The sequence below is a fragment of the Mustela lutreola genome, chromosome 1 (genome assembly GCF_030435805.1).
Source record: "Mustela lutreola isolate mMusLut2 chromosome 1, mMusLut2.pri, whole genome shotgun sequence".
Classification (NCBI taxonomy): domain Eukaryota; kingdom Metazoa; phylum Chordata; class Mammalia; order Carnivora; family Mustelidae; genus Mustela; species Mustela lutreola.
In genome coordinates, this window is record NC_081290.1 from 6,679,981 (window position 1) to 6,699,977 (window position 19,997).

The window sequence follows — 19,997 nt, forward strand, 5'->3', positions numbered from 1 at the left end:
AATCAAAAGCCAGTACTAGGGGCGCCTGGGTGGCTCAGTGGGTTAAAGCCTCTGTCTTCAGCTCAGGTCGTGAACCCCGGGTCCTGGGATCAAACCCCACATTGGGCTCTCTGCTCAGCGGGGAGCCTGCTTCCTCCTCTCTTTCTGCCTACCTCTCTGCCTACTTGTGATCTCTGTCAAATAAATAAATAAAATCTTAAAAAAAAAAAAAGCCAGTACTATATATGCAAAGAATAATGAAAAAGAAATCCAAATATATTGTTAAAGAAAACCAGCAAACCATGAAAGAGAAAGAGAAGAAAGAAGTGATAGAGCAGGCAGTCAATTAGACATAAGCTGGAGGCAAGGCAGTGATGAATAGGTGACACATTCGAAGCCTCAGGGAACAACATTCTGGCTTTGTGGTTTTTAATATCCTGGTCTTGCTGATATCCAACACCCTGTGGCTGACAGACAAGAGCCACAGGTGCAGGACATGGACCCTCCTCTTCAACTTCTGCCCCAGGTAACTTACACCTTCATTATAATGTATTTACATTGTGGTTTTGACCATCTCCCACCTACCCCACCCCCACCAGCGTAGGGGAAGATGGCCACGATAGTTCCAGCAAGAACCCTGTAGGGCCTAAAACTCCCCCTCCCAACCAGCAGAAACAACTTCAGTTTGGACTGCCCTAGCTCTGATCCATAACCTCTGCAAACATAAAAAGACATCCCTAACCCCAGTGTGGTTGCTACCTCTAAGCCTTGCCCACTTTCCCACCTTGACTGTGTACTGTAATTAACAGGCCACTTTGTACTTGCTACTTTCCTTCTGGTTGTCTTTATTTGAGTGCATATCCTCAGGAAAATCTTTTGGGGGGAATTCAAGAACTGAAACCCCCATTCACACAATGTAGACTCTCTCATTGGTCACAACTTCAGAGGAAAATTCAGAAACAACCACAAAACAAGTAATATAATGACAATAAATACATATCTATGCATAATTAAACTCTGAATGTAAATAGACTGAGCACTCCAATCAAAAGACATACAATGACAGAATGGATTAAAAAAAATAAGACCCATCTATATGCAACCTACAGGAGACTCATTTTAGACCTAAAGACAGTATGTACTGAAAGTGAGGGAATGGAAAAACATCTATCATGCAAATGGATGTCAAAAGAAAGCTGGAGTAGCAATTCTTACCAGAGAAAACAGATCTTAAAACAAAGACTGGAGGCACCTGGGTGGCTCCATCAATTAATTGGCTCAGGTCATGATCCTGAAATCCCAGGATCAAGCCCTACATCAGGGATCCTGTTCCAGAGGGAATCTGTTTCTTCCTCTCCCTCTCACTCACACTCCCTTCTCAAATAAATAAAATCTTTAAAATTTTTTTAAAAAATAAAGACTGTAAGAAAAAACAAAGGATACTACATATTAATAAAGGATACAACAGAACCAGAAGATGTAACAATTGTAAATATTCATGCACCCAACATAGGAGCACCCAAATACACAGAACAGTTAATAATAAACATAAAATAACTGACAGTAATACAATAATAGTAAGGAAATTTAACACCTTGCTTACATCAATGGACAGATCATCCAATCAGAAAATCATCAAAAAAGCAAAGGCTTTGAGTGACACATCAAACCATGTAGATTTTAAAAATAGTATATATATATATATATATATATTTCTTATACATATTTTATATACACATAAAATATATATTTATAAAACATATATGTTAACATTCCATCTTAAAACATCAGAATACACATCCTTTTTAAGTGCACACAGAGCATTCTCCAGAATATTAGGTAACAAACTAAGTCTAAACAAATTCAAAAAGATCCCAGTCATATCATGCATCTTTTCTGACCACAATGCTATGAAACCAGTAATGAACCACAAGAAAAAATCTGGAAAGACCACAAATACATGGAGGTTAAATAACATGCTGCTAGATGATGTACTGGTTAACCAAGAAATCAAAAAAGAAATCCAAGGATAGAAATAAATGAAAATGAAAACACAACAGTCCCAAAATTGGGGGAATGTACCAAAACTGTTCTAAGAGGAAAGTTTATAGCAACAGAGGCCTACTTCAAGAAAAAAAAAAAATCTCAAATAACTTAACCATTCACCTAAAAGTGCTAGAAAAAGAACAAAAACCCAAAAGGAAGGAAGGAAGTATTAATAATTAGAGCAGAAAAAAAAATACAAACAACCAAACAAAAAAACCCAAGAGAACAGATCAACAAAACTGATAGGACTTTTGCCAGACTTAGCCAAAAAGAGAGAGGACTCAAATAAGCCAAATCACAAGTGAAAAAAGAAAAAATGACAACAGACAGTACAGAAATACAAAAGCTTGTAAGACAGTATGAAGAAAAATTATATGCAACAACTTCCCCACTGAATCAAGGAAGAAACAGAAAATATGGACAGATCACTAGCAATGAGACTTAATCAGTAATCAAAGAACTTCCAACAAACAAAAGTCCAAGACCAGACAGCTTTGCAGGTGAATGCTCCCAAACATTTAAAGAGTTAGTGCCCATTTTTCTCAAACTATTCCACAAAATACAAAAGGAAGGAAAACTTCCAGGTTCATTCTATGAGGCCAGCATTACCCTGATACAAACCAGATAAAGACAGTACAAAATAAAGAACTGCAGGCCAGTATCTCTAACGAACACAGATGCAAAAATCCTCAACAAAATACTAGCAAACCCAAATCGAACAATATATTAAAAAACAATCATTCACCATGAGCAAATGGGATTTATTCCTGGGTTTCAAGGGTAGTTCAATATTAACAAGTCAACCAATTTGGTACATTACATCCATAAGAAAAAAGGTAAGAACCATATGATCATTTCAACAGATGCAGAAAAAGCATTTGACAAAGTAAAAATCCATTTATGACAAAAATCCTCAACAAAGGAGGTCTAGAAAGAACATACCTCAAGATAATAAAGGTCTTATATGAAAAACCCCCAGCCAACATCATATTCAATAAAGAAAAACTAAGAACTTTTCCCCTACAGTCAGGAACAAGAGACAGATACCCATTCTCTCCAATTTCATTCAACATAGTACAGGAAGTCCTAGCCACAGAAATCACAACAAAAGAAATAAAAGGCATCTAAATTGGCAAGGAAGAAGTAAAACTCTACTTGCAGATAACATGATACTATATAAAGAAATCCTTAAGACTGCACCAAAAAACTACTAGAAGTGATAAATGGATTCAGGAAGTCACAGGATACAAAATCAACATACAGAAAACTGTGGTATTTCTGTACACTGTAAGTGAAGCAGCAGAGAAATTTAAAGAAATAATCCCATTATAATTCCACCAAAAACAATAAAATACCTAGAAATTAAACTTAACCAAGGAGGTGAAAGACCTGTACTATAAAAACATAGAATACTGAAAGAAACTAAAGGCAACAGAAACAAATGGAAAGATATTCCATGTTCATGGACTGGATGAACAAGTATTGTAAAAATGTCCATACTACCCAAAGTAATCTACAGATTTAATGCAATCCCTATCAGTATACCAACAGCATTTTTCACAGAATTAGAACAACCTTAAAATCTGTATAGAACCACAAAGACCCCGAATAGCAAAGGAATCTGGGGGAAAAAAAAAATCAAAGCTGGAAGTACCACAATTCCAGATTTCAAGTTATATTAAAAAGCTACAGTATTCAAAATAGTATGGCAATGGCACAAAATAAACACATGGGGGCACCTGGATGGCTAAATTGGTTAAGTGTTTGACTCTTGATTTTGGTTCAAGTCATGATCTCAGGGTTGTAAGACAGAGCATATTGGGCTCCACATGGAGCATGGAGCCTGCCTAAGATTCTTCCTCTCCCTCGCCCCTTCTCTAAAAAAGTAAGAGACATATAGATCAATGGGACAAAGTAGAAAACCCAGAAATAAACCCACAATTGTATGGCCAATTAATCTTCAACAAAAAAGGAAAGAATATGCAATGGGAAAAAAACAGTCTCTTCAACAAACAGCGTTGACAAACCTAGAATCGCTACTTGCAAAAGAATGAAATTGGCCCGCTTTCTTAACTCATGCACAAAAATAAACTCAAAATGGATTAAAGACCTGAATGTGATACTAGAAACCATAAAAATCCTAGAAGAGAGCATAGTCAGTAATCTCTCTGACATCAATCATGGCAACATTTTTCTAGATCTGTCTCCTGAGGCAAGGGAAACAAAAGCAAACATAAACCACTGGGACTACATCAAAATAAAAAAACTTCTGCACAAAAAGGAAACAATCAACAAGACTAAAATATACCTATGGAATGGGAGAAGATACTTGCAAATAACATATCTGATAGTATTCAAAATATACAAAGAACTTACACAACTCAACACCAATAAAACACATACTCCAATGAAAAAATGGGCATAAGACACAGATATTTCTCCAAAAAAAAACAGAGAGCCAAAAACCTCATGAAAAGATGTCCAACATCACTCATCATCAGGGAAATGCAAAACAAAACCACAGTGATATATCACTTCACAACTGTCAGAATGGCCAAAATAAAAAACACAAGAAACAATAAATGTTGACGAGGATATAGAGGAAAAGCAACTTCCATGTACTGTTGGTAGGAAAGCAATCTGGTCCAGCCCCTGTGGAAAAAAGTATGGAGGTTCCTCAAAATATTAAAAATAGAACTACCATATGATCCAGTAATCACACTACTGGGTATTTACACAAAGAATATGAAAACACTAATTCAAAAGGATATGTGCACCCCTGTTTATTGCAGTACATTATTTACAATAGCAAATTATGAATGCAGTCCAAGTGTCCATCCATACATGAATGGATAAAGATGATGTGGTATACATATACAATAGAGTATTATTTAGCCATAAAAAGAATGAAATCTTGCCATTTGCAACAACATGGATGGACCCAGAGTGTATAATGTTAAGCAAAAGAAGTCAGAGAACGACAAATACCATATGATTTCACTCATATGTGGAATTTCAGATACAAACCAAGGAAGAGACAATGCAAAAAACCCAGACTTTTAACTATAGCGAACAGAACTTTTAACTATAGAGAACAGACAGCTACCAGAGAGGAGGTGGGTGGGTGGATGGGTGAAACAGGTAAAGAGGATTAAGAGTAAACTTATCTTGATGAGCACTAATATATGAAATTACTGAATCATATTGTATTGTACACCTGTACACTAACACAACACTGTATGCTAACTATACTGGAATGAAAATAATGTTTTTGGAATCAGGTATTTTGCAACTTTACTAGAAAAAAAAACGACTGAACTGGAGCACCTGGGTAGCTCAATCAGTTCAAAGTCCAACTCTTGATTTAAACGCAGGGCAGTGAGTTCTAGTCCCATACTGGGCTCCACACTGGGCATGGAGTGTGCTTAAGATTCTCCCTCTCCCTCTCCCTGACACCTCCCCTCCCCGAGCTCATGTATGTATTCTCTCTCTAGCTTTTTTTTTTTTTTTTAAAGAACCCCAAAAACAAAAAAACAAAAACCACACATTTAACTGCATACTTTAAAAGTGTAAAATTCTTGGTATCTAAATTATATCTTAATTAAAAAGCAAGATTGTGAAAATCTAAGGTTTTAAAAACTTTAGGTTGTTAAAAGAATTTAAATGTAGAATATGTGTAATTAAATACATGATTTCAGGATAAAATTTAAATGTTAATTCTCAAAAGGGTAGTTAAATAATGTAAAATAATCATCTAAGAATAGCAGACTACCTATATATCCCAGATTGTGCAATAGAAGATGGAAATAGGAAATGTGTGATAGTTACAGTGATTTTCTCATCTTACAAAAGAAAGAACCAGAAGATACTACTCATGGTTGATGTAAACAAAGGGAAAATGTTAGATTAAAAAAAAAGCTTTATGAATTACTAGCAAAACATAAAACAATGCATTTCTTTCAAGTCACGTAAGAAAAATGTTCAAGAAAAGACATTTAATTTAAAGTGAAAAAGAAATCTAGGTATGCCAACTGCTAGAGTCCCTGTGGGAAAAAGTATGCAGGTTCTTCCAAAAGTTAAAAATAGAACTACCATATAATCTAGTAATGGCACTACTGGGTATTTAAGCAAAGACTATGAAAATGCAAATTCAAAAGGATATATGCACCCTTATGTTTATTACAGGATGATTCACAACAGACAAATCATGGTAACAGCCCAAGTGTCCACCCATAGAGGAATGTATAAAGATGAGGTGTGTGTATAAATCTATATATGTAGATATATAGTATACACACGCATATACATACAATGAAATATTACTCCACCATAAAGAAAGAAATTTTGCCATTTACCACAACTTGGAGAGATCTAGAGTATATTACTAAATGAAATAAGTCGTTTAGAGACTATAAAACCATATGGTCTTACTCATATGTGGAATTCAAGAAATAAGCAAAAAAAAAAAAAAAAGAAAAAAGAAAAAAGAAAAGAAAAGAAAGAAAAAAGAGACAAACCAAAAAACTGACCTTTACCAACGGGGAACAAACTGATGCTGACCAGAGAGGAGGTGACTGGGGGGACAGGTGAAATAGGTGAAGAGAGATCAAGAATACATTTATCATGATGAGCACTAAATAATGTACATCTTTTTTTTTAATTTAATTTTACTTTTTCATTGTTGCAAGACTCCCTGTTTATGCACCACACCCATTGCGCCATGCAATACACGCCCTTCTTAATACCCACCACCAGGCTCACCTTTTTTAATCACTATATCATACACCTGAAACTAACAGAACACTGTATATTAACTATATTGGAATTTAAAAAAAAAGAAAACAGAAAATAGCAAGAAAGCATTTTTAAAACTTTACCTATTATCAGTTACTCAGTAAGTAAATTCACCCATTAAGCATCCTTTAGATACAACATTTTAAAGTACCTGCACATGGCTCATTTAAAACAAATAGGTTGAGAAAGATTGAGTGAGAAAGATAAAGATACATAAAAAGAAAATAAGGGTTACATTAAAGTAGAACCCAAATTGTAACAACAATACATGGGAAAAGATTTTTTAAAAATCCACAAGTCATACAACTTTATACACCAAATAACATATAAAAACTGTTAATCATACAAAAATAAATGGATATTAAATTCAGAACTACAGGGAAATGTATTTAGATATACAATTACAGTCAGCATAAATATAAAGGTTAAATAAAAGTCATTTCATGTCAAATAATGTAGGCCTTAGATATTAACAGTTTGGACTTAAAAGCAAAAGGTGATAAAAACTGTTTAAGAATGTTCTTTCGGGGGACACCTGGGTGGCTCAATGGATTGAAGCCTCTGCCTTCAGCTCGGGTCATGATCCCAGGGTCCTGGTATTGAGCCCCACATCCGGCTGTCTGCTCAGTGGGGAGCCTGCTTCCCTCTCTCTCTCTCTCTGCCTGCCTCTCTGCCTACTTGTGATCTCTGTCAAATAAATAAATAAAATCTTTTAAAAAAAAAAAAAAAGAATGTTCTTTTTGGGGAGGAGCCGAGATGGTGGAGGAGTAGCAGCTGAGATCACATCAGGCAGCAGGAGACCAGCTAGATAGCTTATCAATCTGTTGCTAACACCTACAAATCCAACAGGAGATTGAAGAGAAGAGCAGCCGCAATTCTAGAAACAGAAAATCGACCACTTTCTAAAAGGCAGAAGCTGCAAAGAAGTGAATCCAAAGCAACGGGGAAGATCGACCGTGGCAGGAGGGGCCGGCTCCCAGCAAGTGGCAAAGCAACAGAACACAAAATCTGAACTTTTAAAAGTCTGCTCCATGGAGGGACATTGCTCCAGAGGCTAAGCTGGAATGAAGCTCATGCGGGGACAGCGTGGTCTCAGGTCCCACGGGGTGACATAAGGTGTCACAGAGCTTGCAGGTATTAGAGCGGGGAAGCCGGCTACAGAGACCGAGCTGAGGAGTGAGTTCTCAGCTCCAGGTTACCTTAAACTGTGATCTGTGGCACAGTCAGGCCACTGCTCTTTCAGGACAGAAACAACAAGGTCCAGGGAGACCCCCTGGAAGAGGGCAGGGATCTGCTGGGTCTGGAGACTTCAGGCAGGGCTGTGTGCCAGAGACAGAGACGCTTGGTCACAGGCTGGGTGAGCTCAGAACATGGGCTAGAGACCAGGGAGACGGAGGGATTGAGCACTTTTCTCCAAGGGAACATTGAGGAGTCAGACCCTGAGCTCTCAGCTGCTCAGGCCAGAGATCAGGAGGCCGCCATTTTCAAGCCCATCCTCCCGAACTCTATGGAAAGCATTCAGGGAACAAAAGCTCCTGAAAGCCAACCCAAGCCGATTGGCGGTGCAATTCCACCTCAAGCAAAGACATTTGAGAATCACTAAAACAAGCCCCTTCCCAAGAAGATCAGCAAGAAATCCAACCAAGACCAAGTTCACTTACAAAGGAGAACAGCGGAATTCCAGAGGAGAAAGCAAAGCACGGAATTCATGGCTTTCTCCCCATGATTCTTTAGTCTTGCAAAGTTAATTCCTTTTTTTTAAATTTTATTTTTTTCTTATGCTAAAATTTTTAGCCCTCTTTCCTCTTTTAACATTTTTTAACTAGTTTATCTTAACAACACTTTTCTTTTCTTTTTTTTTTTTTTAAAGATTTTATTTATTATTTATTTGACAGAGATCACAAGTAGGCAGAGAGGCAGGCAGAGAGAGAGAAAGGAGGAAGCAGGCTCCCTGCTGAGCGGAGAGCTGGATGTGGGGCTCGATTCCAGGACCCTGGGACCATGACCTGAGCCGAAGGCAGAGGCGTTAACCCGCTGAGCCACCCAGGAGCCCCAACACCACCTTTCATAAAAAAAAAAAAAACTTTTTGAACCTTCATTATTATAGACATATTTTACCCTTCATTGTATCTAACTTTATTTTTTATATACACATAGGATTTTTTCTTCTAAAAAAATCTAGAATTAAACTTCTCTCTTTTTTTAAAGATTTTATTTATTTTATTTTGATAGAGAGAGATCAGTAGGCAGAGAGGCAGCAGAGAGAGTTGGAGAAGCAGGCTCCTTGCTTGCGGAGCAGAGAGCCTGATGCAGGGCTTGATCCCAGGACCCTGAGATCATGACCTGAGCCGAAGGCAGAGGCTTTAACCCACTGCGCCACCCAGGTGCCTTGTAGAATTCAACTTCTTCTAAAAGATCAAAATATACCCTAAATCCAACACAGGGCTTTGGTCTAGTCTCCAGCATGAGCAAATTCTCTCCACTTTCTTTTTCTTTATTCTCCCAAAAAACTTATCAACTCTTTTTTTAGAAATTTTTAAAAAAATTTTTTCATCTTTCATATTTCATCCCTTCATCATGTTTACCCTTATTATTTGGTGTGTGTGTGGGGGGGGTATTTTTAAAATTCTTTAAAATTTTGGGAGTTAGTTTCTTCTAAGAGACCAAAATACATGCTCGCTTCGGCAGCACATATACTAAGAGACCAAAATACTCCCCAAATAAAGTGGGTGACTCTGTTCTATGCACCAGTCAAATATATATATTTTCTTTTTCATATTCTTTATTTTTTTCTTTAATTATTTTTCCCCTGAACTTCTTTTTACCCCTTACTTCCCCCTACAATTTGGGGTCTCTTCTGATTTTGTTAAAGCACATTTTCCTGGGGTTTTTGCCATCCTTTTAGTATTTTATTTGCTCCTTCATATATTCTTACCTGGATAAAATGACAAGGCAGAAAAACCACAAAAAAAAGAACAAGAGGCAGTACCGAAGGTTAGGGACCTGATCAATACAGATGCTGGTAATATGTCAGATCTAGAGTTCAGAATGACAATTCTCAAGGTGCTAGCTGGGCTTGGAAAAGGCATGGAAGATATTAGAGAAACTCTCAAGAAATAAAAGCCCTTTCTGGAGAAATAAAAAAAACTAAAATCTAAGTTGAAATAAAAAAAGCTATTAATGAGGTGCAATCAAAGATGGAGGCTCTTACTTCTAGGATAAATGAGGCAGAAGAGAGAACTAGTGATATAGAAGACCAAATGACAGAGAATAAAGAAGCTGAGCAAAAGAAAAAAAGACAACTACTGGACCACGAGGGGAGAATTCAAGGACAAGTGATACCATAAGATGAAACAACATTAGAATAATTGGGATTCCAGAAGAAGAAGAAAGCAGGGAACAGAAGGTATATTGAAACATTACTGTAGAGAATTTCCCTAATACGGCAAAGGGAACAACCATCAAAATCCAGGAGGCACAGAGAACGTCCCTCAAAATAAATAAGAATAGGTCCACACCCTGTCATCTAATAGTAAAACTTACAATTCTGAGTGACAAAGAGAAAATCCTGAAAGCATCCTGGGACAAGAAGTCTGTAATATACAATGGTACAAATATTAGATTGGCAGAAGACTTATCTACAGAGGCCTAGCAGGCCAGAAAGAACTAGCATGATATAGTCAGAGCACTAAACAAGAAAAATATGCAGCCAAGAATACTATATCCAGCTAGGCTATCACTGAAAATAGAAGGAGAGATAAAAAGTTTACAGAACAAAAACTAAAAGAATTTGTAAACACCAAACTAGCTCTACAGAAAATATTGAAAGGGGTCCTCTAAGCAAAGAAAGAGCCTAAAAGTAGTAGACCAGAAAGGAACAGAGACAATATACAGTAACAGTCACCTAACAGGCAGTACAATGGCACCAAATCCATATCTCTCAATAGTTACCCTGAATGTAAACAGGCTAAATGCTCCACTCAAAAGACACAGGATATCAGAATGGATAAAAAAAAAAAAAAAAAAAAAAAGGCATCAATATGCTGTCTACAAGAAACTCATTTTAGACCCAAAGACACATCCAGGTTTAAAGGAAGGGGGTGGAAAACAATTTACCATGCTAATGGACATCAAAAGAAAGCTGGGGTGGCAATCCTTAGATCAGATAAATCAGATTTTAAGCCAAAGACTATAATAAGAGATGAGGAAGGACACTCTATAATATTCAAAGGGTCTGTCCAACAAAAAGATGTAACAATTTTAAATATCTATGCCCCTAACATGGGAGCAGAGAACTATATAAACCAACTAATAACAAAATCAAAGAAATACATTGACAATAATAAAAGAATAGTAGGGGACTTTAACACTCCCCTCACTGAAATGGGACAGATCATCCAAGCGAAAGATCAACAAGGAAATAAAGGCCTTAAATGACACACTGGACCAGATGGACATCACAGATATATTCAGAACATTTCATCTCAAAGCAACAGAATACACATTCTTCTCTAGTGCACATGGAACATTCTCTAGAATAGAACACATCCTGGGTCATAAATCAGGTCTCAACTGGTATCAAAAGATTGGAATCATTCCCTGCATATTTTCAGACCACAATGCTCTGAAGCTAAACTCAACCACAAGAGGAAGTTTGGAAAGGACCCAAATACATGGAGACTAAACAGCATCCTTATAAAGAATGAATGAGTCAACCAGGAAATTAAAGAAGAATTGAAAAAGTTAATTGAAACAAATGATAATGAAAACACAATGGTTCAAAATCTGTGGGACACAGCAAAGGCAGTCCTGAGAGGAAAGAAACAAGAAAGGTCTCAATACACAACATAACCCTACACCTAAAGGAGCTGGAGAAAGAACAACAAAAAAAAAAATCTAAACCCAGCAGGAGAAGAGAAATAATAAAGATCAGAGCAGAAATCAATGAAATAGAAACAAACAAACAAACAAACAAACAAAACAGAACAAATCAACAAAATGAGGACCTGGTTCTCTGAAAGAATTAGTAAGATTGATAAACCCCTGGCCAGACTTATCAAAAAGAAAAGAGAAAGGACCCACATAAATAAAATCATGAATGAAAGAGAAGAGATCACAACCAACACCAAAGAAATACAAACAATAAAATAACATAATATGAGCCACTCTACACCAGCAAATTTGACAATCTGGAAGAAATGGATACATTGCTATAGACTATAAACTACCAAAACTGAACCAGGAAGAAACAGAAAACCTGAACAGACCCATAACCAGTAGGATTGAAACAGTCATAAAAAATCTCCAAAAAAACAAGAGCACAGGGCCAGATGGCTTCCCAGGGGAATTCTACCAAACATTTAAAGAATTAATTCCATGGGGCACCTGGGTTAAGTGGGTTAAGTGGGTTAAGCCTCTGCCTTCGGCTCAGGTCATGATCTCAGGGTCCTGGAATCGAGTCCCATATTGGGCTCTGTGCTCAGCAGGGAGCCTGCTTCCCCCCACAACCGTCACCTGCCTCTCTGCCTTCTTGTGATCTCTGTCAAATAAATAAATAACACCTTTATAAAAAAAAAAAAAAAGAAGAGGAATTAATTCCTATTCTCCTGAAACTGTTCCAAAAAATAAAAATGGAAGGAAAACTTCCAAGCTCACTTTATGAGGCCAGCATTATCTTGATCCCAAAACCAGACAAGGATCCCATCAAAAAAGAGAATTACAGACCAATATACTTGATGAACATAGATGCAAAAATTCTCACCAAAATACTAGCCAATAGGATCCAACAGTACATTAAAAGGATTATTCACCATGACCAAGTGGGATTTATTCCAGGGCTGCAAGGCTGGTTTAACATCTGCAAATCAATTAATGTGATACAATACATTAAGAAAAGAAAGAGCAAGAACCATATGATACTCTCAATAGATGCTTAACAAGCATTTGACAAAGTAGAGCATCCTTTCCTGATCAAAACTCTGCAAAGTGTAGTGATGGAGGGTACATACCTCAATATCATCAAAGCCATCTATGAAAAACCCACAGCGAATATCATTCTCAATGGAGAAAAACTGAGAACTTTTCCACTAAGGTCAGAAACACGGCAGGGATGTCCATTATCACCACTGCTATTCAACGTAGTACTACAAGTCCTAGCCTCAGCAATCAGACAAACAGAAAGAAATTAAAGGCATCCAAATCTGCAAAAAAGTTGTCAAACTCTCACTCTTTGCAGATGATATGTTACTTTATGTGCAACCCCAAAAGACTCCAGTCCAAATCTGCTAGAACTTTTACAGGAATTCAGTAAAGTGTCAGGATATAAAATCAATGCACAGAAATCAGTTGCATTTCTATACACCAAAAACAAGACAGAAGAAAGAGAAATTAAGGAGTCAATCCCATTTACAATTGCACCCAAAACCATAAGATACCTCAGAATAAATCTAACCAAAGAGGCAAAGAATCTGTACTCAGAAAACTATAAAGTACTCATGAAAGAAATTGAGGAAGACACAAGGAAATGGAAAAATTTCCGTGCTCATGGATTGGAACAACAAATATTGTGAAAATGTCTAAGCTACCTAAAGCAATCTACACATTTAATGCAATCCCTATCAAAATACCATCCTTTTTCATTTTTTTCAAAGAAATGGAACAAATAATCCTAAAATTCAGATGGAACCAGAAAAGACCTCGAATAGCCAGAGGAATATTGAAAAAGAAAGCCAAGGTTGGTGACATCACAATTTCAGACTTCAAGCTCTATTACAAAGCTGTCATCAAGACAATAGGGTACAGGAATCCATCAGACTCCTAGAGGAAAACATAGGCAGTAATCTCTTCGATATCAGCCACAGCAACTTCTTTCAAGATATGTCTCCAAAGGCAAAGGAAACAAAAGCGAAGATGAACTTTTGGGACTTCATCAAAATCAAAAGCTTCTGCACAGCAAGGGAAACAGTCAAAAAAACAAAGAGGCAACCCACGGAATGGGAGAAGATATTTGCAAATGACAGTACAGACAAAAGGTTGATATCCAGGATCTATAATGAACCCCTCAAACTCAACACACATGAAACAGGCAAACATATCAAAAAATGGGAAGAAGATATGAAGACACTTCTCCAATGAAGACATACAAATGGCTATCAGACACATGAAAAAATGTTCAACATCACTAGCCCTCAGGGAGATTCAAATCAAAACCACATTGAGATATCACCTTACACCACTTAGAATGGCCAAAATTAACAAGACAGGAAACAACATGTGTTGGAGAGGATGTGGAGAAAGGGGAACCCTCTTACACTGTTGGTGGGAATACAAATTGGTACAGCCTCTTTGGAGAACAGTGTGGAGATTCCTCAAGAAATTAAAAATAGAACTTCCCTATGACCCTGCCATTGCACTCCTGGGTATTCACCCCAAAGATACAGATGTAGTGAAAAGAAGGGCCATCTGTACCCCAATGTTTATAGCAGCAATGGCCACGGTTGCCAAACTATGGAAAGAACCAAGATGCCCTTCAACGGACGAATGGATAAGGAAGATGTGGTCCATATACACTATGGAGTATTATACCTCCATCAGAAAGGACGAATACCCAACTTTTGTAGCAACATGGACTGGACTGGAAGAGATGATGCTGAGTGAAATAAGTCAAGCAGAGAGAGTCAATTATCATACGGTTTCACTTATTTGTAGAGCATAACAAATATCATGGAGGACAAGGAGTGTTAGAGAGGAGAAGGGAGCTGAGGTAAATTGGAAGGGGAGGTGAATCATGAGAGACTATGGACTCTGAAAAACAATCTGAGGGGTTTGAAGTGGTGGGGGGGGTGGGAGGTTGGGGTACCAGGTGGTGGGTATTATAGAGGGCATGGATTGCATGGAGCACTGGGTGTGGTGAAAAAATAATGAATACTTTTTTTCTGAAAATAAATAAATTTTAAAAAAAGTAATATTTGTGAAATAAATAAAGTAATAAAAAAAAAGACAGTATGGTACTGGCACAAAAACAGACACATAGATCAGTGGAACAGAAGAGAGAGCCCAGAAATAGACCCTCAACTCTATGGTCAACTAATCTTCGACAAAGCAGGAAAGAATGTCCAATGGAAAAAAGACAGCCTCTTCAATAAATGGTGCTGGGAAAATTGGACAGCCACATGCAGAAAAATGAAATTGGACCATTTCCTTACACCACACACAAAAACAGTCTCAAAATGGATGAAGGACCTCAATGTGAGAAAGGAATCCATCAAAATCCTTGAGAAGAACACAGGCAGCAACCACTTTGACCTCAGCCGCAGCAACATCTTCCTAGAAACATCGACAAAGGCAAGGGAAGCAAGGGCAAAAATGAACTATTGGGATTTTATCGAGATCAAAAGCTTTTACACAGCAAAGGAAACAGTTAACAAAACCAAAAGACAACTGACAGAATGGCAGAAGATATTTGCAAACGACATATCAGATAAAGTGCTAGTGTCCAAAATCTATAAAGAACTTAGCAAACTCAACACCCAAAGAACAAATAATTCAATCAAGAAATGGGCAGAAGACATGAACAGACATTTCTGCAAAGAAGACATCCAGATGGCCAACAGACACATGAAAAAGTGCTCCATATCACTCGGCATCAGGGAAATACAAATCAAAACCACAATGAGATACCACCTCACACCAGTCAGAATGGCTAAAATTAACAAGTCAGGAAATGACAGATGCTGGCGAGGATGTGGAGAAAGGGGAACCCTCCTACACTGTTGGTGGGAATGCAAGCTGGTGCAACCACTCTGGAAAACAGCATGGAGGTTCCTCAAAAAGCTGAAAATAGAACTACCCTATGACCCAGCAATCGCACTACTGGGTATTTACCCTAAAGATACAAATGTAGTGATCTGAAGGGGCACATGCACCTGAATGTTTATAGCAGCAATGTCTACAATAGCCAAACTATGGAAAGAACCTAGATTTCCATCAACAGATGAATGGATAAAGAAGAAGTGGTATATGTATACAATGGAATACTATGCAGCCATCAAAAGAAATGAAATCTTGCCATTTGCGATGACGTGGATGGAACTAGAAGGTATCATGCTTAGCGAAATAAGTCAATCGGAGAAAGACAACTATCATATGATCTACCTAATATGAGGAATTGGTGATGCATCATGGGGGCTTAAGGGGGTAGAGAAGAATAAATGGAACAAGATGGGATTGGGAGGAAGACAAGCCAAAAGTGACTCTTAATCTCACTAAACAAACTGAGGGTTGCTGGGGGGAGGGGGGGTTGGGAGAAGGGGGGTAGGGTTATGGACTTTGGGGAGGGTATGTGCTTTGGTGGGTGCTGTGAAGTGTGTAAATCTGGCGACTCACAGACCTGTACCCCTGGGGATAAAAATATATTATAAGTTTATAAAAAATAAAAAATTATTTAAAAATAAATAAATAAATAAATAGAAATAAAGCTGCCCTGTGACCCAGCAGTTGCAGTACTGGGTATTTAGTCTAAAGATACAAATGTAGGATCCAAAGGGGCACGTGCACCTGAACGTTTATAGCAGCAATGTCCACAATAACCAAACTACAGGAAGAACCTAGATGTCCATCAACAGATGAATGGATAAAGAAGATATGGTGTGTGTGTGTGTGTATATATATATTCCATTGCATATATATATGCAATGGAATACTATGCAGCCATCAAAAGAAATGAAATCTTGACATTTGCGATGATGTGGATGGAACCAGAGGGTATTATGCTTAGCAAAATAAGTCAATCAGAGAAAGACTATTATCATATGATCTCCCTGATATGAGGAAGTTGAGAGGCAACATGGGAGGTTTGGGGGTAGAAAAGAATAAATGAAACAAGATGGCATCGGTAGGGAGACAAACCATGAGTCTTTTAATCTCACAAAACAAACTGAGGGGCTGCTGGGGTGAGGGGGGTAGGGAGAGGGTGGTGGGGTTATGGACAATGGAGAAGGTATGTACTATGGTGAGTGCTGTGAAGTGTGTAAACCTGGCGATTCACAGACCTGTACCCCTGGGGCTAATAATACATTATATGTTAATAAAAAATTTAAAAAATTAATAAAAAATGTTTTGTTTATACTGATGTGAAGAATGGAGGGTGAACAGAGTAGGAAGATAGTCTTCCTGAATGAAAGAATGAATGGCAAAAAAAAAAACGAAAGAAAAAAAAATAATGAATGAATGGCAATCAGAATTCATTGCCCATGGTCAATCCCAGAATGAAATACATTTCTAGGAAATGCTGATTTGAGAAGGCTGGTTCCCATTTGGGTGTACCTTATTCTATGTTTATATAGCTCTTTGCTCTTTACAAAGTGCTTTCACATTCCTAATACTTGTAGCACTGTAACAAACAGGAAAGGACAGTGACATGTAGATGAGAACAAAATAGAAACTCTTGGAAGCAAAAGAGCATGACTCAAGAAGGGGAATTCCTGTTGTCCTAAGAGGACTGCAGGTGTATAAAAATGCCTTACATATGCCAGTCAAGAACCTTCTTTCACATTCAGCGTTTCTACTCCCTCCAAGAAGAGTATCAACACTGAAGCAGCGGCACCAGCGGCGAAAGACAAACATGAGTGTGAAGGGCATGGTTATAGCCTTGACTGTGATAGTCTGTGCTACAGTTGTTCAAGGTATATGGTACCTTTTATTTCTTAGCTTATAAATTCATTTTCTAATGCTTCAGATGTCTTTGTTTCCATCTTTTCTTAAAAGGTTTAGTAAATTTTTATTTAATCTCAGACATTAGAAGTTACTACTGCTTTGACAGACAATGTCTGAAGTGTTTAAGGTACTAGAAATGATTATTGAAGCTAGAATTGATAAACTTCATGGAGTTTTTGATTTGGCTACAATATCTGGCAAGAGCCTTTAGCAATAGTTTTAAATATCTGTTAACAAGATTTTATGTGAGATAATATTATTAGCTTTCTGGATATATTCTTGAGCATGGAAACAAGGGAGATTATCTTAATCTCCAATAACTTTTCATGCTTCCTTTTATTCTTTAGTGGTTTACAAATTTAAAGAGAGAATCAACATGTTACTTATGTTCCTTTCCCAGTAACAGCGGTGTCAAGTGCTATCTGACAGATTGCTATCTTGATCCTTAATGAGAACCCTTCTTCACCAGAATTATAAACTACAATCATCTGTTACAAACAGAAGTATTAGTAACTGATGCTGTGATCTGTTTTAGGCTTCCCCATGTTCAAACAGGGACGCTGTCTTTGCATAGGCCCTGGAGTAAAAGCAGTGAAAGTGGCAGATATTGAGAAAGCAACCATAATTTACCCCAGTAACAGCTGTGACAAAATAGAAGTGATGTAAGTATGAACTTGCTAAAGAGGACAGTGGTGGGAAGCTTTTTTGTTTTTGTTTTGCTTATGTTTTTCCAACCAAAACTTAAAACTATTTTGGATCTTCCCTTAACAGTATCAACCTTAAAGCACGTAAAGGACAAAGATGCCTAAATCCCAAATCGAAACAAGCAAGCATTATAATCAAGGTAGGGTATCAGATTACTGGTATTTTATAATTAATTTTAACCAAGACAGATCTTTTGAGAAAACAGACTTGAAGAAAAGATTGTTCTGCTAGGATTTTGTGTGAAGCATTTTGATAAGAGGGCTTTGATTTCACTTTCTTTTTCTGCCGGAAGTTTTTACATGTCAACTTAATCACTGGGAAACAAGAACAGCACAATGCCAAAAAAACCTCTCATTTTCTCATTTCAGAAAATTCAAAGAATGAATTTTTTAAAACATCAAACTGTGTGAAGTCCTGGGGAAAGAGGATTTGAAAACCTAGAACAAGTTTAACCGTGACAACTAAAGTGATAAGAATTCCACAGTAAGAAACGGATTTTCTTCCTGCCTGTTGCAAAGTACATTCATTCACTTCTATGTCAGCAAACCTCAGAAATCTGATAGTGAGAACTATTCTTTTGTGTCCAAGACAATATTTCTGTATCTAGAAGTTATGTGTTTGTACTTGATCTATCCTGCCATATTACAACTTTCACTTACAATGGATATATTAACATTATTACTGGAGTCAAGACTGTATATTTGAATGCATCCGTGTGTGTAATAAACATTCCCCAAATAATTTTTAATGCAAATCCACACTTTTCCCCCACAATAACAGCACATATATGTTCTTATGTATATTACCATTTTATGAAAAGGCTGTAATTCATGAAATGTACTATGAAAAAAATTATAAGCGAAGGAAACAGATAAGACTATAAATATTTCATAACTGAATTAGTAGTTCTGGCTTTAATTTTATTTTTTTAGCAACTTTTTTTTCACTGAGATTTTGTTGTGGTGGCTTGGTTTTATTTATTTATTTTTTAAGTCAGCTCCACACTGGGAGCCTAACACAGAGCTTGAATTCCCAACCCTGAGATCAAGACTTGAGCTGAGATGAAGAGTCGGACACTCAACCGACTGAGCCACCCACGTACCCCTTTCATTGAGATGTGCAATAAGGATATGTGTGTTTACTGTGCATTTTGGTTTTATATATACTTAAAAATTGTAGCAATAATTTGGATACATTTTAACTTAAATATAAAACACTTTTGTCTACCAAAAAATGTTGAAAAATGAGTATATGCATATGTCTGGCAATCACCTCTACTTTCTGGGGTTTTCTTTTTTTAATTTAAATTCCAGTTATAGTTAATATATAGTGTGATATTAGTTTCAGGTGTAGAATTCAGGTGGCTTCAACACCTACATCCAACACCTGGGTGCTCTCAGAAGCATCCTCCTCAATCCCCATCATCTATTTAACCCATTTTTCCTCACACCTACCTCCCCTTGGTAACTATCAGTTTGTTCTCTATGGTTAAGACTTTGTTTCTTGGGGGGGTGCCTGGGTGGCTCAGTGGGTTAAAGCCTCTGCCTTCGGCTCAGGTCATGATCCCAGGGTCCTCGGATCAAGCCCCATATTGGGCTCTCTGCTCTGCAGGGAGCCTGCTTCCTCCTCTCTCTCTCTGTCTCTCTCTCTCCCTGCCTCTGCCTACTTGTGATCTCTGTCAAATAAATAAATAAAATCTTTTAAAAAACCTTTAAAAAATAAAAAACTTTGTTTCTTGGTTGGTCTTACCCCCCTCCATG

The 19,997-nt window shown here is 37.3% G+C and overlaps 2 protein-coding genes across 7 annotated transcripts in view; one reads left to right on the plus strand and one right to left on the minus strand.

The window, feature by feature from the left end:
• ART3 (ADP-ribosyltransferase 3 (inactive)) overlaps positions 1-19,997 on the minus strand; it is a 151,202-nt gene that overhangs the window by 85,481 nt on the left and 45,724 nt on the right. The gene's annotated exons all lie outside the window — the stretch shown is intronic.
• CXCL11 (C-X-C motif chemokine ligand 11) lies at positions 17,260-19,136 on the plus strand. Its single transcript, XM_059159040.1, has 4 exons — positions 17,260-17,501; positions 18,068-18,194; positions 18,304-18,376; positions 18,606-19,136. The coding sequence occupies exons 1-4, from the start codon at positions 17,345-17,347 to the stop codon at positions 18,645-18,647; spliced, it is 399 nt and encodes a 132-aa protein (XP_059015023.1). The 5' UTR covers positions 17,260-17,344; the 3' UTR covers positions 18,648-19,136.

Coding starts and splice junctions, on each gene's coding strand:
- CXCL11 (XM_059159040.1), top strand. CDS start 17,345: ATGCCAGTCAAGAACCTTCTTTCACATTCAGCGTTTCTACTCCCTCCA. Junction 17,502..18,067: donor CTGTGCTACAGTTGTTCAAG/GTATATGGTACC, acceptor GATCTGTTTTAG/GCTTCCCCATGTTCAAACAG. Junction 18,195..18,303: donor TGTGACAAAATAGAAGTGAT/GTAAGTATGAAC, acceptor TTCCCTTAACAG/TATCAACCTTAAAGCACGTA.